This window comes from Cucumis melo, chromosome 8, assembly GCF_025177605.1.
Source record: "Cucumis melo cultivar AY chromosome 8, USDA_Cmelo_AY_1.0, whole genome shotgun sequence".
NCBI lineage: Eukaryota > Viridiplantae > Streptophyta > Magnoliopsida > Cucurbitales > Cucurbitaceae > Cucumis > Cucumis melo.
Window position 1 is genome coordinate 2,497,728 of NC_066864.1, and position 22,992 is coordinate 2,520,719.

General features: G+C 34.4%; 3 protein-coding genes across 3 annotated transcripts; 2 read left to right on the forward strand and 1 right to left on the reverse strand.

Moving 5' to 3' along the window:
* The first annotated feature begins 7,420 nt into the window (after positions 1–7,420).
* Positions 7,421–8,487, forward strand: LOC103484606 (uncharacterized). Its single transcript, XM_008441759.3, has one exon. The coding sequence runs from the start codon at positions 7,565–7,567 to the stop codon at positions 8,198–8,200; it is 636 nt and encodes a 211-aa protein (XP_008439981.1). The 5' UTR covers positions 7,421–7,564; the 3' UTR covers positions 8,201–8,487.
* A 4,120-nt stretch (positions 8,488–12,607) lies between these two features.
* LOC103484607 (calcium-dependent protein kinase 2) lies at positions 12,608–16,839 on the forward strand. The gene is made up of 8 exons (XM_008441760.3): positions 12,608–13,820; positions 14,480–14,623; positions 14,731–14,883; positions 15,133–15,248; positions 15,754–15,921; positions 16,002–16,129; positions 16,252–16,351; positions 16,463–16,839. The coding sequence occupies exons 1-8, from the start codon at positions 13,046–13,048 to the stop codon at positions 16,535–16,537; spliced, it is 1,659 nt and encodes a 552-aa protein (XP_008439982.1). The 5' UTR covers positions 12,608–13,045; the 3' UTR covers positions 16,538–16,839.
* Positions 16,840–17,108: 269 nt separating this feature from the next.
* LOC103484609 (tRNA wybutosine-synthesizing protein 2/3/4) lies at positions 17,109–22,992 on the reverse strand. Its single transcript, XM_017043748.2, has 9 exons — positions 22,052–22,992; positions 21,258–21,645; positions 19,876–21,033; positions 19,531–19,660; positions 18,998–19,233; positions 18,526–18,661; positions 18,101–18,177; positions 17,697–17,803; positions 17,109–17,597 (listed from the first exon to the last, which is right to left on the reverse strand). The coding sequence occupies exons 1-9, from the start codon at positions 22,821–22,823 to the stop codon at positions 17,485–17,487; spliced, it is 3,117 nt and encodes a 1,038-aa protein (XP_016899237.1). The 5' UTR covers positions 22,824–22,992; the 3' UTR covers positions 17,109–17,484.

The window sequence follows — 22,992 nt, forward strand, 5'->3', positions numbered from 1 at the left end:
TTTTTACTTTATGCAACCAAATCAAACTTAACACAAGTTAGATTTGGAGGTTGTTTGATAACCATTATATTTTGTTATTTAATTTATACTAATGTTTTTTAAAAACAATATCAAAATGCTACTTACATTAGTTTTGTATTCATGTATATTTCTCTACAGTAATGCAGTCAAATGAAAAGATAACCATGTCCAATCTTTTTAAACCAAAAGATTTAGGTCCAAAGTAAACCATTTCATACTTTTTACTTTGATAAATTTTAAAATTTTCAATGAGGTCTTCTAATTCCTCTTACTGGGTGTTATGACTTGCAATTGTCTATTAGTGTTGGTCAAAACTTTACTTATAGATGAAAGGGTGTCCTTGAAATCTGTAGTTCTCAACAAAACTGACCCATCAAATGTACTCCACAAAAGAAATAAAATGAGTTCGAAAGCAACAAGTTTAATCATGATATATATTAATCAGCATCAAAAGTAGTATCACTAGATTCAACTTTTCAAGCATTTCATTAAAAAAAAAAAAAAAAAACAATAATAATACAGTCCTTTGAAAATACAATAATAAAGTATTCGTTAAAACTCACACTTGTGGTTTTTTGACTTCCTCTGTTGTTGTATGTGCTTCCTAGAAATAGTGATGGGCTTTCTATAATTTGTTCATCGATCTTTTTTAGCCCCTCAAATCATCCATAATTTGGTATCATCCTTAGAGAAGTGACTACTAAATTTATATTTATCACTCTTAAGTTTGGGGGTTCATACAGGAACACAATTTTGAAGTAGAAGTTATAGTTGAAAAAGAAAACCTTCAAACAGTTGCTGCAAGACTGTTCCTAGCCGTGAGGATTTAAAACCAAAAGCACAGGTGATCATTTTAACTATTATATCTAAGTTAGACAATGATGTAATTCTATTAAAATTTTATCAAAAGTTTTCAAGTTCAACACTTAAAATGATATTGTTCCTAACATTTAATTAATAGCATATCAATATTAGAGATGTAATAATTGTGTGAAATACTCTGTGATTACATTAATGAGTTAAAGGTATATTTTGATATTTAAATAAATCAAATAATTACAATATAATTTTATTATTCATTTATAAATATTTCCAAGGGGGTTCAGTCATTTAAACTAGTTTTTCATTTTGTAACATAAGAAAGCTAGAAAATGTTGGAAATTCTCTTACCAAACCATTAAAGATTCTCGTTTAATTTGTTGGTCCTTTACATTTAATTTAGATACTGTTCAATAAAGTCGCAATTGCTTAAAAGAATTTCAATCTATCCTCTCGTGTTCTTCTTTTAATATTATTCAATTATGTTATTTTTGTTGGTAGATGAAGTAATTAAATACGTCTAAAAATAAATGCAGAATATTTTACCATTTTCATAAATTCAGAAGCTAAATAAAGATTTTAAATTTTAAAATAATACAATTAATTATTTTATAACAATAGAATTTAGGCTTTTAACATATGCTAAACATGTGGGATTAATTACAGTGTCGTATAGTTAAACTTTAAATATGCTGATTCGGAGGATTAAATTAAAAGTTGGAAAACAATAGAAAACTAGATTGAAAAACACTCAAAGTACTAAGGATGAAAAGGCATATCCATCTTCCCCTTTTCTTTTGGATAGAAAAAAGAAAACAAAACAAAGTGCCCTTTACCACTATGGATAGGGCTAACGATTTGACTTAACCCACCAAGCATTTATGGTGGCATACACTAAATTAAGAGCTTAATCAACAATTAATTAACTAATGAAGACGAATTAATAAATAAAACGAAAATATTGTCTTCAAAGGCACAATGAAAAATTGATAAATATTAGTCATCCAAAGTGGGAGTACCACTTAGGCCTACCAAATGAAAATTGGACCTAAGGATGTGATTTCAATCAAAGTGTCACTAAATTAATTAAAAAAAGGGTTATTAAGAAACACAATAATTAAGATGTCGAATGAAAGTGACATTTCAAAAACCCCTTTAAAAGCAAGTTTATTTATTTCCTCAAAAGCATTCACATTCACTGTTTTTTTTTTTCTTTAATGTTTATGAAAGAGGGTGATGGCTGAAAATTACCCAACCTATGAATTTGGTGGAATAAAGTACCAAGTTGCATACATTTCTTAAGTGTTGTTGTTGTACTTTCAAACAAAATAAGTTAAAAAAAGAAAGAAAAAGAAAAGAAGTTAAAGTTTGTTTGAATCATCTTCACGTACATGATACCAAAGCACATAAAAAAAAAAAACATATAAAGTCCAATTGATTGATATAGTTCGAAATAACGAAAGGACTATTGGAGGTTGAATTTTTGTTTTCTCATTTTGTCCAATAAATTAATGGTTATTGATCATTCAGACTTTAGATAATATAAAAAATCAGTGTTAAAAATTTGAATGAGGGTAGTTACAATTTTATTATACTTGAAATTTTTATAATTAATTGACTCTTCTTGACTATATTTTTAATAGGGCGAAAATCATATCTTAATTTTTATGTGAAATCTTAAAGTAATATATTTGTGAGTTTGTATGAGAAGAAGGTGTTGGTTGAAGCTGTTAAACATAATAGTTGTAGTTGCAACAAAATCTATGAATTTGAATGGTAATTATTTGAGAAGATGGTGAAGTTAATGAGGTACATAATGATGCATTATGATGCACCGAAAGAAAAATGTGTAAATAATTGGGAGTCGAAGTCAAAAAAAAAAAAAAAAGAAAAGAAAAATTAAAGGTGGGTCGAGGGGGCTATGCCCAATTGCGTGTCAAAGGAATGGATAGTGGGATGGGATACCCTTTCAATTTTCCAAAGGGAAAGATTCTCAATTACTTTCTGTTTTTTTTTTTTAATTTTCTTATGCTTAATAATTAGGGGGAATATTCTCTCATTTTATTTTCTAAACAATATTTAGATTTCTTACTAAAATATTTCACACAATCCGTAATTTTTCAAACATTGGGTTATAGTTTTAGGTGAGTTGGGCGTTTTCATGTATATTTTACAATTTTGATTCTTAAAAAAGGGGGAAATATTTGCTACTTTTATTTGATTATTTTATTGCAGATTCTTGTGGGCAGCCCAAATAAATAATTAGTTTTGTGTTAAGTGTCTAGGGTGTTACGTGTTTGGAATACTTTGAGTTTTTTCTTTTTCTTTTCCTTTTAGATGGATGTATTATATCAAAGCTCATCAGTTAGCAGCAGGACAATTTTAAAATGATACTTTATTTTATTAGGACTCTGGAATTAGTTCTTATTTTATTATTGTTGTGGAAAATTATTTAATTATGAAAAATCCACTTATTATTATTATTCCTTTCAAACATATCATAGACATCCTAAATTTGCAAAAAGTAAAAGAAAATTTTGAATGCTTCCTTGTTAGCACTTATTAGTTGTCGATGAAATTTTATTATGTAACAATTCTTTTAAAAAAAATATATTCTATTTTTTATTTGTTTGTAAAATAAAATACACATATTTAGGTGTAGTCTATGGTGCATTTATCTATTAATACATGTATATCGTGGACTCTCTAAAATGACTCTCCAAATTCCTCTAAAGAGCAAAAGCAAAGAGGATACAAAAAGTGGACAGAAACTTCCCTTCATATATTGGGAATTGATCAATAACAGCTTGAAGCCACAAAAGCCAAAAGACAAATATGATATGATATGATATGATATGATATTAGAAAGTGAGTAGTGAATATTTCCATCATCAAAATAAAATAAAAGTTACCAATGACCCATCATTGAAAGTTACCATTCTTTTGAAAGCAAGAAAAAAGATGTTGTTCCACTTGCAGTTGGTCGATATTAAGTCCATCAGTGAGTTAATGATAAGCATATGCATGGGAGTCGTTATGAAAGAAGGGGTCCAATGGAAAAGACATCACACAAACCCTTCCTCTTAATTTTCCTTGTCTAATCAGGTGGTGACTTCCTCTCGTATCTTTTTAAAAATTAATCAAACATTGATATCACCTTTAGAGTTGCATTTGAGAGGCTTGAGTTTAGATGTCTTCGTGATCATTTAGACCACATCCGTCTTGATGGACCAAAGCTCATTATCCCAGACGATGCTATGTTAGATTAATAAGGTTCTTGAAGCTAGTGATTACAATTTGTCTTGTATCGTCTCTAACTGTTTAGAAGTTGTCAATTTGTTAAGTAATTTCTAAGGTCTCTCTCCACAAAAAAGACTAAAGCTTGAGATAGTCATTTGGGATTATCTGTTTTCTCTTAATACAATAATTAACTCTCTTGCAACTAAGGGTTTGGAAGGAAGCATTTGTCTTTCCTTTTTTTTACTCTTTATTCCAAGTAATCTTTTATGCTGGTATCTTGTGTGTGATGTAACATTGCAGGTTTGCTGGTTTAATTTCTTGGTTAAGAAAAAAAAAGAAAAAAGAAAAAGAAAAGTTACCATTCTTTGGAATCACCAAAACCATATATTAAAAAAAAGGGAATAACTATATAATAATATAAAGATCTAGGTCTATACAAACCCTATAGTTTTGAGGCAAAATAAAACGACAAATCTCCCAACCCAAACTCTCTAAACAACCTTAGTGTAGGTGAGATTGAGAATTTGCCCATACGCTAATAAAGCTAAACCAAATCTGATCGAATGATTCTTGCCCAAGTTTACACCCATCAACACAATTAAACAATACCCTATTATTCCACTCCAACTGCAATCATTGCTGAAGCCGTAATCAAGTGGATCAGAGTTGTGTATTAAACAAATTACCCCTCTCCCCCTCCAAATTATTTTATAAATCAGATTCAATTCCCAATGCACATATACCTTTGGAAGAATAAGGTAAGGTTGGTTAAAAAAAAAAAATGTAATTAAATGTATATATGGGTATGGCCGTATGGGGGGTTTAGGATATTAATTCTAAACTACGTAACCAAAACCAAAAAAAGGAGAAGCAGGTATTGTTTTAAAATTAATTTTGCAAATACATATATAAGAATTGGATAGGTCGTACAACAACTCTCCGACAACCAGCCCACATCAGATTCTTCTAATATTTTCTCAGCAAAATTGACAAATTGACGACACTCACATGGCCTTGGTTTTGCATTAATATGCCTTAATTTCCCATCTCAAGTGGGTTTCATGTGCTTTGCCTCCTTTCGTTCCTATTTTTGGCATAATTTAGCCTTTCCATTCCCTTTGGATGGTTTTAGTTCCTTGCAAAACCCTATAAATAAAAATAAATTCTACACCAACATACCCCCTTTTTCAATCCACTCATTCAATATATATTTTACCTTTTTCTTTTAAATCATATATAGGTTCTATACCTTTATGTATATAATACAAAAGGTGTTTAATCAATTCCTAATTCAAAAACCTCTTGGTATTTTTTTGTCTATTTAATTAATTTCTATTTTGTTCGGGATTATTATTATTGTAACAATTATTATATATAGATTTGAATCTCCTCTAAAAAAGAAAAAGATAAGAGATAAACATAAAATATTAATGAAAACTAAGATCAATCTTAATTTTCACTTATAAAATTCATAAGGTTTAGAGTTATATGTCTATTTGGTCTCGAGGATCCTAAAATTTATTTTCATTTTCTCTCGTCTCTCTCCTCTCCTGTTTTCTTTGATATAAAACATTAAAACTTTTCTTTGTACTCTCAATTCTTCACTTTAAAAAAACTGTGCATTATTAAGATTTTAAAATCTCATCCGAGGACTAACACAAAGTCACAAACCTCAACAAAGGTAGAGGATAATCCATCCATAATAAAAAACATGATCAACATCCACCTCTTCAAACATTTTTTGAACAAAACACACCAATCTTTTTCATCAAAGACTAAAGTAAAAACATCTTTTTTAACTAAATTTGAAAGCGGGAAAAGTGTGTGTTTGAAATTATATTTGTAAGTTTAGGTATATTTTTAATACAAATACAAATTCTAGGGCTCTCTCGGTTACGCTAAAAACATGGAGTGACGACTTGTTAAAAGTGTATTATTTAGGTACAATTACTGCAACTTCTCTTTTAGTCATGCATTTTTTATTTTAATTAATTTATTCCCAAAATCATAATTGAAGAAAAAGAAGAGAGTGGGAAATACAAATATGTTAAATGAAATCCCCCAAATGCTACATGATTAAAGATTATAACATATCTCCCCGAGATAGGGAGAGTTGTCCTTGAGATAAAAAATTGTCACCACCACATAGGATTCTTCCCTTCCCTCAAAAAAAATAAAATATAATAATATATTTGTTTTTGGGTCCCGCTACTGCCAATACAAAAACATTTCCTCTGGGACCCATTTACAAGTGTCATAACTCAGTTTGTCCAATCAAAACGCACCGCTTAGATCATACTACCCCTGTTTCAGTACTTCTCTATGTATCGTAGCAACACTAAACATTTTCTTCCCATTTATATATAATATGGTACGCTCTTATACAATATGAAATATTATCACTATATAATTATAAAATTAGATTTAGTGTAGGAAATGAGAATATAAATTTAATTGGTAAGAAGTTGTAGAAAAAGTAAAAAGGGTTAAATACGGGGTTTTCTGTATATTGCTTTTAATACAAGGCCTCAACCTCAAGTACTGGCAGTCATAGTACCCCACGTTTGGGGGGTGGGTCCCATTGTCCTTCCCTGAGCCGTCCAATGTGCGCATCATCACAAACCCCACCCCTATTCTTTTCCTTAATAATCAATTAATTATATCTTAATTTCAGTTGGTTTACGTCTCTAACCCACCATAATTAATGTATTGTCAATGTCATTTTCGTCCCCTCTTTGTTTATAGTTGCATTCAGTACTGGGTACGTGTTGTTAGGGTTATGATTGGGCAGAGTCCGGTCCCACGATTGTTTGAAGCCACACACGCGGTCTTTGCTCGATGTTGAGAGGACGCGAGCAGTCAGTTACACACCTCTGGCTTTATGTACACGTGGATCATGGGCCCCAAAGTTTCAGTATTAGGTTAGTCAAACTAGGTTTAAGAAAATCGTAATAATCTGTGGTTAAAAATCAGGAACCTAATTACGATTCGAGGGAATAGAATTAAGCAAATGAATTAGTAATAAAAAAAATTAAACATGGCCAAATTCCCAAATATGGAAGATTCCGGTTGCCAATTTTCAATAGAGAATGACAGCACGCGCCTTGGACAGAGCGTGTCACTTAGAATAACTCCATTTAATTTAAAGAGTTAATTATCGCTTGTTTTTGTATTTATATATTAATTATCGCTTTCGTGGCTGTCTTGTCGTCTTCTACCCTTATTTCTTACCATGCATCTGATTGAAGCTTCGATTTGACAGAAATGCAGACGAAATTAACCCAAATTCACATGAAATGCAACAAAGGAAGTTTGTTATATATATACACACAACATATACTCCCTCCAAACTCTGCCCATGTGTTCTTAATTTTTTTTTTTGGTCCCCCTTTTATATTTTTATTCAATTTGATTTCCAGTGTAAGAGGGGGAGTTTTAGTATAGTATACTCTCACTGTTCAATAGATATTCTTTTCCCTGAATAATGGCTAAAGGTCGGAAATTGACGACGAGTAGGAGCGAGCGATTTCTCGGTAGCTATACCTACAATCATAGTCAAGGCTCCACCGGGAGCGACTCGTCGGAACTGGGCGAAGAGGATGTTTGGCCGATGGTGGATAGCGTGGAGACGGAAAGGGAAGAATTCAGCGAAGAGAATTCATTGGCCGCCTACGGCGGCGGAGGGATTAATATCAGTCACGGAGGAATTTCGGTGAGGCGAGGGAGTGGGGTTCCTGTGGATACACGTGAGCGACACGTTGGCGGGCTGTCGCTGGCATTTGAAGATCCGAGTAGGATGACGTCCGCGAGAATCGTGCATCAGTTTCGAGGGAACGACACGGTGGCGTCTCCACGAGGGCGGCAGATGGCTACATCAGCGCCCGTGAACGTGCCTGATTGGAGCAAAATTCTCCGAGTGGACTCGGTGGAGTCTCTTCAAGAGTTCGACGAGCCATTGGATGACCCTGACTCGGAGATCGTTCCACCACATGAGTACTTAGCAAGAAGTCGAAAAAAGAACGCGACTTCGGTCTTCGTCGGCGTCGGCCGGACTCTCAAAGGCCGGGACTTGAGACGGGTCCGTGATGCGGTTTGGATGCAAACCGGGTTCGATGGATAAAACTCTAAAGAAGGAAAAAAAAAAAACCTTGTTAGGGAGGGAGATTCCTGATTATGAAATCTAGACATCAAGATCAACCGAGAATATAATTAATATTGTGAAAATGGGATGAATTCTTTCTTTTTTTTTCCCCCTTGAGCCGCAGTTGACCCGGATTAGTCGGGTAAACCCTGTGGCAACTCATCATCCCAGATTCGTAAGTATGGTAAAAGAGATTTTTATCCGATTCAAGTAATTACCCGACCAGTTACTAGAATGGAATTTGAAAAACAACCCATCTGTTTTCACTCTGTTCGTGTTCTTATGAGTCTCCCAATTTGGTAGTTTTCGTTACGACTTTTAAGTACAGGATTTCTTCTCTTCAATTAAAATTTTGTCAACGGCTCTGTATACAAATTGGGATTTGTTTTAAAAAAATTTATATGTTAGAGTTGTCGTTTTAAGAAAATGATGCAGCCTCCTTGTGAAGATCCCATTAGCAATTAACAAGATAAAAAGTTGGAATTGGTGCAAGTGGATGGAAAGCAATGAAACAGTAGAGAGGGACTTGGGAAATGCAGTAAAGTTAAGAGGCAGTGCCTGGAATTGAAGTTAAGATTTAAACAAATTACTTAAAAACACACCATATTTAAGCTGGAAATTTTGATTTAACAAGATCCTTACAAAAAAAAAAAACAAAACAAAACAAAAAAACAAAAAACAAAACAAAAGACATTGAAAGGAAGTGGCAGTAGTGAAGAGAGTGGAAATAGCTAACGGGGCCTTTTTCAATGAAAGTGACAGTTGCCTTTGTGACAATCTTACATTTTGCATCCACTGTCCCCTCCACTCTTCCTCCTCTTTATCTCACTCTTTTCTACACAAATATGATCAATCTTTTACTGCTCTCTTCAACTCACCATTCTTGGGTTTACTATCACTGCCACTGCTTAAAATCTTCATAAAGTTGGCTAGCTGATATGTGGTACCAAAATAGACATTACCAAAACCTATACCTACTTTTATGCTTATAGTTATTGGCCGTTGTTGGACGTTGTTAGGCTCAATGTCCAAAAGCAGGTCAGAGCTTAAAAGGAATTGAAAAGAGGCTTAGAGGAACAAGAAAAGTTAGTATCTCTAGGTTAGTTTAACTAATAAATATATATATATTTAACTTATGAAATAATCAAACCTATACTTGATTTAGCACCTTGCAACCTCAAGTGCTGAAAGCAACTCCAACATCCTCTAAGCTCCCACAACATGCTGGTGCAAAAATCTCTTGCACAACTAAGCTCAGAATTTAGAATTGTACCAAATAAACGGTAATATGTGAAGCCAACGACAATAATGATCCAAGCACCAACATACATATATACAAGTTTGTTTCGTTTTTTACTGTTAAAAGAATTCTTTCAAATAAATGGCCTGTTGTTCAAAGCACTTTCACTAGGATTACTTTTTCAAATATCACACCCAAACATTCCCCAAATTACAACATTTTGAGAAGGGGAACAAAATCATGCCACATATAGGTCAAGTCACCTTCTTTGTGAGATCAAGTTGAGCTCGAACACCATGTTCCACATACAATGACTTTGGAGGAATTATGGAGTATTCTACATCAACCCCTATTCCCCAACACTTTCTCTCTGTTTCATTTTCATTAATCCAAAGTCCTTTCATTATCAACTATTTTGTTGGCTTGTTTGCCAGCCACACAAAACCTAGAAAATAAAATAACAATAATAATAAAAAAAAAATGTCTCAAATTGTATTATTCATTGTTCTTTTTCTCGGTTATGTGTATGTGTTGTATCTTAAATGTGGTGTGGTGCATTACCATTATTATCTCTTTTCTCAATTTTCAATTATATTTTGGTTTTTTGGACCTGTAGGACGATAATAAAATTGGGCTTTGCCTAGTTGGAGTCCAGTAAAAGAGTGTATGGGCCGGAATGGGCCTGGTTACGGGGAACCAGAAATGCGGATCTGTATGATGAACCGTAACATTTGTAAACGTGTTATTCCGCATTCATGAAGAACTTCTTTTCAATTGTTTTTTTCTTTTTCTTTTTCTGAATTGTTTAATATCAAAACCAAAATGATTTTGACAATTAATCTCTTTCTTTTTTTTTTTTTTCCCTCAAAGCCTTGGCTTTAACAATTCTTGCTATTATTATTATTTTTTAAATTAAGAAAAGCTACTTTTTGTTATCTGCTTTTACAAGTTTTCAAACCATTTTTTTTTCGTCAAATTATATGAAAAAAGTAGTTCCTATATCTGAAATTTTAACCCATCAAACAAAGTACCCCCCTCGGTAATCAGTAACATGATGTGGTTATATAATTGAAAAACAAAAATGATTGCTGGCTTTAATTTTCTAATAATGATTTTAAATTTAGCTTTTTTTTTTTTTTTGTTTTGTTCGGTTTATGTTTGCCTCTTTTTAGTGAAATTAAACGAGTACAAGTAGTCTTTCAAAATATTTGTTTATAAAACTAAAAATATAATATGATGGCCATGTATTACGAACCCAAAGTCTTAGATCTTCAAACAAATTAATTAAATTATTTATTTTTAGTTTTTGAAATTATGAAGGAGATTTATACTATTCAAAGCTTCCATAGTCTTTAGATCTTCAAAACTCCAAAAAATAGTTATATCCAACCCCTAGAGCTTAAGTATTTAATGTTTTAGTTTTCTCAAGTCTTCTTAAAGTGAGATTGAGTTTGATTTTTTGGATCCAACGTTGGACTTAGGCCAAGACTAGGATTGAATCCGACATTTTATTTCGCCTAATTTTTCACTCTAAAATTAATTAGACTAATTTGAGTAGACCCTATCAACTTTAATTAGTCAAGTCAATTCGATTTATAATTTGATCCAATCAAACATTTCAACAACTTTATGGACCATAGTCATGGCTTAATCACAATTAAATTTGATATGCTCATCATTTTGATTAAATAGCTAAAATGAGGACACATTACGTTTTTTCTTTATTTACAATTTATTTATGAACATATTGAAATGTTGATTTGAAAATTGATGATTTAGAATGAAAGGTTTGGTATAAGTAAATAATACACAAAATGAGGAATAAATAAGGAAATCCAGAGTGTAGCCTCTAAATTAGTGTAATTACATAAAGACAATTAACAACTCATAATTTACACGGAATATTCTTATTTGGTAACATACTTTGTCTCCAATTTTTAATTTAGGGATCGCAATATACTCTAATTAACGCTAAATTCAATCAACCCATTTTTCTTCTTAAATTTGAATGGAAAAAATTTATTTTAAAAAAAAAGGGTTTTACGTTTTAAAATTAAGCAAAATTAAAAGGAAAATGATTGGGAAAGAGTTTGACCAAAGTATAGTTATTATCCAAAAAGAGGGGCAGTGAATAGGCGACATAAGTCTGAAGTAGATTGGTTGAAGCAAGAAGAAGTTGAAGAAAGTGAAATTGGTATTTGCATAAGTTAAGGCGAAGAATGGTGTGATTGGGTTTTTGTTTTGTGAAAGTTATTTGTTAGTTTGAAATTGGAGCCCCCCACCATCCCATTAATTTTGTTCATTGGAGAAGGACTTTTAAACTTTAAAAAGAAAGAAAGGAAAGGAAAGGAAAAATAATTGGAGCCCCGCAGGCACGTCAGTGTATACCCTTACCCAATGCCAAATGGAATAATGTTTGAAATAAATCAACCAATTTTTTTTATCCCATTATAAGTTTTTTTCTTTTTTTTTTTCCTCACTGGAGTTTGTAAATAGTTTTAATTTTTTTCTTTTTATAAGATTTTTTTTTTAAAAAAAAAGTTTGTAGGACCAATAGAATAATATACTGAAAAGAGATTGACTAGAGATTTAATGATTATCGAAAAAATAGTGTGTCTCATTAATTGAATGTCTTTTTCAAAAATATAAAAATACACGAATTATTCACACACCATAGAAAAAAATTACTAAAAATAAAATTTATTATGATGCATAAATATTTAAATTATGTTCGAAACTGTCCACGTTCTCAACGACCCTCTTGTTAGCATCAACAACTATAATATTCTAGCATTTCTACTAGCCATTATGGATCATTTTTAATACCTCTTAATACATTTTAATTCATATATATATATATATACACATATATAACAAATCTATTTCTTTCTTATAAACTTTTTCTCCTCTGTAAAGTACTTTTTTAGGAGCATTTAAAATCATTGTATTTTGTATAAATTTTTTAAAAATAAAGATTCACTTTCTGTTACTTCTGTTTACAATTGTATGAAAGTGATGTATTTTGGAGAACATTCTTTTTCCTCATTCACATAAGATATATTCTTTTTCCTTACCACAAAATTGCATTTTTCTTCACTTTAAATCCAGATCCCAATAGTTACTCAAACATACTTATGGATGAAATTTAAAGCTAAATCTTATAAAAATAAATAAATAATTAATTAAAAGTGAGTATTCATAAAAATTATATCAAATACAAATTTTACTAACAAAAATAAATAAATAAACAAATAAATAAAGAAGAAGAAGAAGAGAGTATGCAGCTTCCAATGCAATTCTCAAGAACAAGAACCGCCTTTGTTGAGTTGACTTAAACCAGCTTTTAAGTCAAGGAACGAACACGGATACTACTACTTGGCCTTATTACCGAGAAAATTTTCACCCAACTAAATTTCTTGGATACCCTTTTGGTATTCTGGTTCATTCGAGCCTCCAAAATCCCCTTTTTCCTGATACAGACTTTGAGTTTCAGATTTGTTCTTCGACATTCCCAGAAATCGAATCCCCATTTGGGTTTTTACTGAAAACAATCCTTCTACACATTGACTCTTTCTGAATACATTATGGGTTGCTGTAGCAGCACGCAAAAGCCTCCATCATCAGGAATTAATGGTTTTGATGCAGCGAGAGGGGTTGCAACCAGAGGTCCATATCAACCTTACCAACCTCAGTCCACTGTTCCGATTCCTCACAAGGTATCAGCTCCTCAAACCCAAATCCCATCTAACAGAAATCAGCCTCAGCCACCGCCAACGGCGGAGCATCCGCCGTCGGCTTCTGCTTTCTCAAAGCCTGCGGTTTCTACTCCTCGAACAGCTCAAAATTACCCAGAAACCATTCTGGGTAGGCCCTATGATGATATTAAAAAATACTATACTCTTGGAAAAGAATTGGGTAGAGGTCAATTTGGTATTACTTATTTATGTACTGAGAATTCCACTGGCCAAACTTATGCTTGCAAATCTATACTCAAACGGAAACTTATTAGTAAGAATGATAAGGATGATATGAAGAGGGAAATTTTGATTCTGCAGCATCTTTCTGGACAGCCAAACATTGTTGAGTTCAAAGGTGCTTATGAGGATAGATTTTCGGTTCATCTGGTGATGGAACTTTGTGCTGGAGGGGAGCTTTTTGATAGGATCATTGCCAAGGGTCAGTACTCTGAGAAGGCTGCTGCTGAAATTTGTCGTGCTATTGTGAATGTTGTTCAAATATGCCATTTTATGGGGGTTATGCACCGTGATCTAAAGCCTGAAAATTTCTTGTTGGCTAGCAAGAAAGAGGATGCAATGCTAAAAGCTACTGATTTTGGACTGTCTGTTTTCATTGAAGAAGGTTCATCTTTTGTTTTCTTTTACCCTCTTGGATTGATTTAGTTTCTGAACTAAAAGTTCATACTTTTCCTACTTGCTAAAAGTTCATAAGTACGCTTTCTTATCTGGAATATATACCCCAAATGGGTTAGTGAATTGACATGTTGAGTAGTGAAATTATTCTTACGCCGCAATGGCTCAACTAGACTCCATGTGATATGAGAGTTTTGATTATCACTACATCACAGCAATTTGTACTTTTCATTGGACACGCTTCAAAAGTTAAAAGGTTATTAATCTGCCGTGCATTTTAGGTAACATGATCATCATGCGTCCTTTCTTCCTGACCCTGGGGCAAACCAGAGATCAGAAAACGATGATTAATATATAAAATGGTGATTTAGTTCAGGATTATGTTTATTATTTTGTAGAATTTGGCAGATTCTTTGGCCATTGATGTATAGTATAGCCTGTCAAAATCAGTGATTTAGCATCATTTAATGGAACCAGATTGTAAATTTCATTCTATTCTATTCTTGCCCATTCTTCTTTATTCTGTATGTGAAGATTCTATTAATATCCTACTTTCTCATGTCACTTAAAGAAATAAAAACTCTATGATAACTTAGTGACGATTCTTGTGCTAAACTGCTAATGAACGTATTTTGGATCTAATTTCAGGTAAAGTGTACCGTGATATAGTTGGCAGTGCTTACTATGTTGCTCCTGAAGTGTTGAGGCGAAATTATGGCAAGGAAATTGATGTTTGGAGTGCAGGAGTTATTTTGTACATCCTTCTCAGTGGTGTGCCTCCATTCTGGGCAGGTAAAGTTCACCACAAAATATATTTTAAAAAGAAAAAATCGCCTTCCGCTATATTATAGTTTCAGTTTGTAAACTGAGCTCAAAATGTGTTCAATTTAAAATGACAGAAAATGAGAAAGGAATATTTGATGCCATACTTCAAGGAGATATTGATTTTGCTAGTGCACCGTGGCCGACAATATCTGAAAGTGCTAAAGATCTTGTGAGGAAAATGCTGATGCAGGATCCAAAGAAGAGAATTACTCCTGCACAAGTTCTAGGTATCAACAACTTCTTTCAATTGAAGAACAATATTTGGTTTCACATTTGGCACTCCTCTTTGTTTTCTACATTCCTGCTGCCAGAAAACATTGTTTACAAACAGGAAGATGGGACCAAAATGATTGCCATTTTTCTCTTTGCAGTCTCCCCAAATTGTCACATTGGGAATTTGGGAATTTTATATCTTTAAATTATCTAGGCTAATGTTGTTAGTTGTGTGGGGGCTGATACTTGAGCTTTTAATCTAGACCATCCATGGATCAGAGAAGGTGGAGAAGCATCAGACAAGCCGATAGATAATGCGGTTCTGTCTAGAATGAAGCAATTCAGGGCAATGAATAAGCTTAAGAAGCTTGCTTTGAAGGTAACTAATAAACTACAGTGTCCCGTTTTGTTGTTTGATATTTGATGATATCTATTGTAGTTGCCCAAGAAATGTTTTCTTGCTTTCTAGGACCTGCATGAACGAAAGCTTCAATTCCTCCAGGGGAATACAATTGATGTACACCACACTGCATTATTTATTTTGTGCATATTGATAACATAACGATATTTGATGTGTATGATGCCGGTGTCTATGGGGCTAAGGACACCATTCCTGAGCACATTTGATGATGATCATGTTAGTGGCTTTGCATATTGACAAAACATCGAGTAAATGCTCTAAGCAAATTAACAGTTCGTTTGAAATGATTTCTAAGTCCTTAAAAACGTGCTTTGATGTAACAAAAAGTAATTTAAGTACTTAGAAAATCATTCTAAACAAGTCATGTTGTTTTGTAACCACTTGTCTTAAAAGGAGGTCTTGTTCTTTGCTATCTCTTTTTCTCAATTTTTATATTTGAGTCCCTCTCTTATATGCATCTTAGGTCATTGCGGAAAACTTGTCTGAAGAAGAAATCAAAGGCCTTAAAGCTATGTTTGCAAACATAGATACTGACAATAGTGGCACAATCACCTATGAAGAATTAAAGACAGGCTTAGCTCGGCTTGGTTCACGGCTCTCAGAGGCTGAAGTGAAACAACTAATGGAAGCTGTAAGTAAAAACTTAACTCCAATGCTATTAATTGGCTTTTGCTTAAAAACTCTCTTATAGCAAGGTGCAAAACATTTTAGGCTGATGTAGATGGAAACGGATCAATCGACTACATTGAGTTTATCTCTGCAACCATGCATAGGCACAGACTAGAGAGAGATGAACACTTGTACAAAGCATTCCAATTTTTTGACAAGGATAGTAGTGGGTAAGTCAAAAACTTCCTGATCCTCAATCCAAGTCTGTAATTAAAGTTCATGCCAAAAAAATAATGTTGAACAGCTTCAATAATTTTCAATGACCCAAATTTACTATTGATTGCGATAACAGATACATTACAAAAGATGAACTGGAGACTGCTATGAAGGATTATGGCATGGGTGATGAAGCCAGCATCAGGGAAATTATCTCTGAGGTTGACACAGATAATGTAAGTTTCAAGTTTTATAATTTCAATCTCCCTCTTACTCAGAGGCCGAAAATAAGCTTTTTCTTGTGGGTTTATCGACTTTCTCAACTCACTATTCTTTGCTTGGCATAGGATGGGAGAATCAACTACCAGGAATTCTGTGCAATGATGAGAAGTGGAACAACACAACCAGGAAAACTCTTTTAATTTCTTAGAAGCAAATTCAAACTTCAAAGCGGTGTGTATTATAATGCAATTGAGTTGCCAACGGACTCGAATCTGCCCCGGATTGATCTGACTGGTTGCCAGGACCTCTTAAATTCAGACCTCAAACACTCGTAATTGTTTCCTTTTTCTTTTGCAGCCTTAGCTTGAGATTAGTACTTCCCTGAGAAATATAGGTAATTTTTGTGTATATGTAATGTAACCTGTTTTTTCTCTTTCAGTTGTTACCTAACCGAAGGATCTTGCAATAGCAAGCTAATAATTTTAATTCTTGTCATTTTTCAGTTCTGTTTGTTTGTTTAAATATTGTTTAGAACAAGTCAGTATCTATTGGAATTAGATGAAAAGGACAACAGCGTTATCTGATAACTATTTGAAACATTACAACATTCTTGAAGAGTAGTTTCAACAGGAGCATTAGAATCTAATCAACTTACCTTCTTCCCCAAAGGAAAATAATTGAATGGGCTCGATTCTCTTTCCTAATGGAGATCTAGTTCGTTTAAGCAGATAAATAGTTTTATAAGTCTATCTTAAAACTGCTTCAAACAAATAGGAAAATTTGGACAGCTTTTCATTGCATACTTCGTCATGGTGTCTATTAAAAAAGAATAAATGGTTTTTATATAACGTTCTTACCTAATCAAAATGTAAATCTACCATACATTAATATCAAATGAACAACCTCCTGTTTACGGATCTACCATCTATCCTAAGATTGTAAACATCATCGATTACAAAAATCCCTTGAGCAGAAAGAACATTTCTTAGCTAGCATGAATTAGACTGCTGAGACGGAGACTTCATATAAATCCTCCTTCAATGTCATATCAAGTCGATCAAGACCTCTGCAGCTTTTCGGATCTTGAATATTTATATAACATTACCATCCACGTAGCTCAGCTAGATTCATGCTGGAAGCAAATTCCTCAACTGTTCTGTTGAATCCTTTTGCATTGAACATCCGCAACAAGATGACGAATGTGTGGGGCATACCATTTTACTCTCTGAACGTGTTCTACCGAGATATCCCAACAATGACCTGAAATAGAAAATCTCCCTAGTCAATATCAGATCAAATGATATTTATATTTGTAAACGTCGCAACTTGGAAGAAAAATTTAAGAAATAAAAAAGAAACCTTCAGATTTAGCAATTTCTGTTATTGAGTGTATGAGGCGTCGAGTCCACTGTTCTTCTTCCGAATCCTTCACATTACCATGCACATGGAGTGTCCCACCTTCACTTCTGCATATTTGGTTTTAGCATTGGATGAAGTTCTTGGAAACGATGAAGTCGGTGAGAAAAAGTAAGAACACTCATCATGAAAGGAAGCAAGAAAAGCAAGTTTTCGTTTAAATATGTGTTTTCAATTGTTGAAAGCATCAACTACTTCAGGAGGTGAAGCTATCTCAAGGTCAGAAAATCAAAGTTGAAATATTTGGGTTTAGAGCACAAAAATTCATTCATGCTTTGGGCTAAAAAGTCAATATGTATACAAGGAGTCCCTAAGATGGAATCTGAATCCAAGGCACAAAATATCACCTCAATGCTCTCACAGCAGTTACCCAGCTACCCTCACTTGTTGGAAGGAGACCGAGACAGACCCGATCAGCAACTCCCTGAAAAACAATAACAAAATACAATACGGAGCAGCAGTAAATTTCCATTCGAAGAAATATTTCAAAACTTACAAAACTACTGCTAGCTATCAGGATCAATGCGTGGGATGTAATGTAAATATCCCTATTCTGAGTTATATGAATTACTCGGTATTTTTAATCTAAAAAAAAAAAAGAATTACTTTAGTATTTTTGGTTGAAATAAGAAGATATTAACTTTGAAATCGTAACTTTCCACCCTCTATAGCAATCCATAGTACTATTTAAACCCCAAGTCCCAAGTCTAATTAATATTGAGTGTTTAATTATTAAATTTCAAAAGTAGATTCTAGAGAACTGAATGTTCACCTTAGGTGCTGTTTCCCGGTTATCTCCTTCAAGAACAACACAACGATTGCTTACGCAATTAGCTTGTAAATTGCGTTTAAGTGCCTCAATAGCGTGAGGATTCCATTCACAAGCATAGACCAGCTTTGCTTTAGCCCTGATCAGTCAGTAGGCACCAAAGTTAAGAATGCATAAGAATTTCGTAGAATTGTCATAATTTATTTCACGAGTAAACACGGAAAAAGTTCTTGACGTGTTATATGCGTCAATAATCTATGGAGTTCGGTAAGAAGAAAAAAAAGACTGGCCCACTTTTTTGCTTAATATTAGTTGTCAAGAGACGTTTATAACGTAAACAATCTGAGATTGGCAATTTGACACTTACACAATTTAGATGAATCAGAACAAGAAGCAAACTGAAAATATCGTAAACAATTTGAAGAGGAAGGAATAGAAGAAGGAAAGAAAGTGGTCAAAGAATAAAGTACTGTACCCGACAAGAAATGGCAACACAAAATATCCAATTCCAGCAAATAAATCCACAATGGTCTCCTCTTTACAGTTCAGATGGGCCATCCGTAACTTCTCAGAAAGATTTCCCCAGGAAAACATGCACTTAGTGGCATCGAAAGAATAAGTTATTCCATTTTCTCTATGTTCAACCCAACCATTATCCCCCACAAGAATCTCCAAGTTACTATCCCTTGTACCAGTAGAAGCAACCCTTCCCTAAAAAAATATATTTCCAAGCAACAAAGACAAGTTAGTTCATAAATTTCTAGGAGTTCACATGTTTTCCTAAAAATGTCAATTACTGATTGAAAAGTAGATAATTATCGTTTTGAACTAATGATTTCGGCGGATCTTCTTCTTTATTGGTAAAAGAATTAATTAAAAAAAAATCATTTTCAACTCCTGAAGGTGCAATTACAGTCAGTTAAAGATGATGTATTGTCCATAGCGAGAGGGAGAGAGTGAGTGACAAACACCAATTAAGATGGACTTGGTTTACTAGAAGAAACTTACTTGGCGAGCAAGACGATAAGTACCAAGTGATTTGGCAACCAAAGGCCACAGCTCCTCCCCAATGGTGTCCCATGTGGGATCCTTAAAAGATGTGAGTGGAAGCACCACAAGATCCCCAAGTCGCTCCCATCTGAGAAAGGCGATAGATTTAAATTTTAGCAAGTGGCAATGTAATAAAATCATATCCACTCACCTAAGTGCCAGCATGATATTCGGAATTGACAAGTTCTTACCTTTTTCTACAATTAGGATGGCCATATCAAACCCTGTGATACACACACCAATTCGAAATACTGAAACAGACATGCAGATAGCAGGAGGAAGAAAAAAAAACCTCACACACACCTTGTTGGCAGCTCCTCCAGGAGTACTTCAGATAAGCCATAATGCTTTAGCAAAGAGGACACTGCTTCACTCATCTTTTTAAATGGAGTTTTGGCAGCTGTTTTTATGTCAACAACTTCATCCACCAGTTTAGTTGCACCACATTTCTTTAAGACATTCAAAGCTTTTAAGTTAGAGGTCAGGCATCCTTCCCAACTTTCAGGTCCTGATATACTAAAGTCATTCTCCTGTTCAAATTGATCTGCCCACCAGGATTGCTTTTCATCAAATGTATCACAGAATTTGCCATTCACCGGAAAGCAAATATGCGTTCCACTGCCTCGTGAAGAAACATTTCTACCCATATCCAGCCATCCAAACTTCTTTAAAATGTCTTTCACTAATTTTGCATACTTTCTTTCAATTTGTAAAACCCAATACAAAGCACCTTGTTTTTGTTCACGTGAATTGGATTTTTCAATATCTATATTAAAGCTGAAAGCTTCATTGAAACTTTGAGCATTGCCGTTGGGAATACATTCTGGATCTCTGTTCTCCTTCTCCAGCTTTTCTGTGTTTTCAGAATGCCCTAAAATAACCTCTGAGGATATCAATGGATGCAAACTAATTTTCATTGGCTCACTAAAGGTCGTCCCAAATGCATAACATGATGCCCCACCACCGACTAGGATGAGATCATCACCAACAACACTGACCGTGCTACGAACAAACAATTCCCTGCCAATACAATTTAGGGACACATGCCTCCAGCAACGAAGTTGCAAATCAAGTAATACCAACTCTTGATAGGTTTGTGTCACAGGGCAACCTCCAATAATTCCAATATAATTTTTATACACAAACATTGCATGGGAGAACCTTGCATTCGGAGTTATCCCAGCTATATTTTCTTTCTTCCAATAACAAGCATTTGTATCAAAAGAATACAAGTCTCCTAGAGTTTTCTCCCCATCGTACCCTCCAAACATATAAATGTGCGACCCATAAGACACCATTGAGTGTGAATGACGACCGCATGGCTGTTCACCACCACCCTGTATTTCTTTCCAGTGATGACTATCTGAGTCCAAGAAAATAAAAGAAGATGATATTCTGTCATTCTCAAGTCCACCAAACACATAAATTTTTGAGCCTAATACTGCTGCAGCATGCCGGTGCCTGCATTAGAAAAATGAACATTAAGAATAGGGAAGAGATAAATTGAATGGGGGGGAGGGGGGGTAAGCTCTTTAGATTTTGTTTCTTATTGCTTCTAGTCAATACCTCGGTTCTTTAACCTTGTCTTCGGAAAAGGGATATTTTTCAGAAAGATATGAAAATAATCACAAAGGAAACTGCAAGGACAAAACGGCATAAAGACAATGCAGGAACCAAAACTTCACCTAGGTGAAAAAGGGCTGCCAGTGCATTCGAGTAACGTCCATTTTTCCTGAGTGATATTAAAGAGCCATACATCTTTTAGAATGCACGTAGGATCTGTCCTGCCACCAACAACATAAAGGCGGTCTCCAACCAAAGATGATGTGTGACCTAAACGAGGAGATGGACGATCTTCTACATTGATCGTCTGCAGTGTGTATGACAACATATCAAATTGCAATAAATCATTTCTTCGTGCATGCCTGCCCATGCCCCCAAAACCACCAAATGCAATAACTTTATTGTGGATGGTAGTGGCCGAGTGCCCCCAAATAAAAAGCTTCTCGATAGGTTCACCAGCAATGTCTATCGGTTCAACAGATAAACTATAACTGCATGCTTCTGATGATCCTGCCAATGATTCAAAGACTCAGACTTGCTTTCAGATTAAAAGGAAAGGAGTCCTGCAATTACAAAATATCAGTAACAGTTAATACTACTTGAACTAGAATCAATACACCTTAATTGCAGCATGTACATGTCTAAAGAACATTGTCTACTTTTTATTTAAGTGGATAATTTGTTTGTCCATGCAAAGATAAAGAGACTTTTCTTTTCTTTCAACACATATATGAAACTACTGTTAAATTTCTTCATTGCCATTTATTTCTAATCAATTGAAAAGGACATACTAATCACTAACAGTTCCAATTACAAATTTCTCTCACGTCGAACATTAACGAGTTGCACTATCCAAATTCCAAACACCAAAATCTACGCTTAAATTATTCAAAATTTCAGGTCGTGATCAAATTACCAGAATTGGCATTCCAAACCCCGCCTTCCAGCGCTGCACCATCATTATCATCTGCACAACCATGTCCTTTTCTGTCTAGTGAATCATTCACATCCTCCGTTGCCTCTCTCGATGGTATTCCATGACACGTTCGCAAAGCATCGGAAATACTACTTTGTAATGCCTTCAGAAACCCATCAGTTCTCTTCTTATTGGCCACCATCTTCTCATTTGCTACATTAACGATGTACTGGACATACTCGGGCGTAACCATAATCTTCTCGCTAGTCCCCAGCGGCACCTCCATTCGAATAGAACAGCGAATTGCAATTATCACACGCTTGCTAGCACTGGTAATGCCTGATTCTCTAAACCCACAAGATATAGCAGTGGAAACCAAAGCCTGAGCCGATCCAAGATCCTTACACTCAACTGCTATTATCAGAGGTTCGAACCTGAACACAAGCTCAGATAACTCCCTATTAGTTGAAGGAGAACGAAAGAGGAGGTCGATCACTGAGTTGGGTTCAGCAAACTCATGACTAACAAAGAGCCAAGAACCACCTAGGGCTTTCTTCTTCGGCTTCGGGGCGGCGGCAGAGGTGGTAGAGATTGGTTGGGCAAGAATAGAAATCCGACCAGAGCAGGAACTTGTGGTGAAGTAAGACGGATGGCTGTTGAGAGTGTTGATGAGAGGAATGATTGGAGTATCCAAGCTTCCCTTGGGTGATTTATCGGTCTCAGTTGAGCCTAGTGACGCCATGGTCGCAGCTTTCCTCTTCTCAAATTCCATTCTCTTTGCTGCTTTCTAAAGCCTCCCCAAAATCTCAACCGGAATCGAAGGAGCTTCAACAACAGCGAAAAACGGCGGGCGATGAAGACGATTAAAGAAGTGAAACCGTTTCGCCCTTGAATTGGGCCAATGGCCTGTGTATCAATTCAAACATGGGCCGACCGAAGCC

Bases quoted from the DNA above. Each gene is read 5' to 3' on its own strand.
- LOC103484606 (XM_008441759.3), top strand. From the start codon at position 7,565: ATGGCTAAAGGTCGGAAATTGACGACGAGTAGGAGCGAGCGATTTCTC.
- LOC103484607 (XM_008441760.3), top strand. From the start codon at position 13,046: ATGGGTTGCTGTAGCAGCACGCAAAAGCCTCCATCATCAGGAATTAAT. The intron at 16,130-16,251 runs GTAAGTCAAAAA...TTGCGATAACAG, and splicing joins TTTGACAAGGATAGTAGTGG to ATACATTACAAAAGATGAAC. The intron at 16,352-16,462 runs GTAAGTTTCAAG...TGCTTGGCATAG, and splicing joins CTGAGGTTGACACAGATAAT to GATGGGAGAATCAACTACCA.
- LOC103484609 (XM_017043748.2), bottom strand. From the start codon at position 22,823: ATGGAATTTGAGAAGAGGAAAGCTGCGACCATGGCGTCACTAGGCTCA. The intron at 21,646-22,051 runs GTAATTTGATCA...AATCATTGGCAG, and splicing joins GGTTTGGAATGCCAATTCTG to GATCATCAGAAGCATGCAGT. The intron at 17,804-18,100 runs GTGATATTTTGT...CCAAATATGCAG, and splicing joins ACTGCTGTGAGAGCATTGAG to AAGTGAAGGTGGGACACTCC.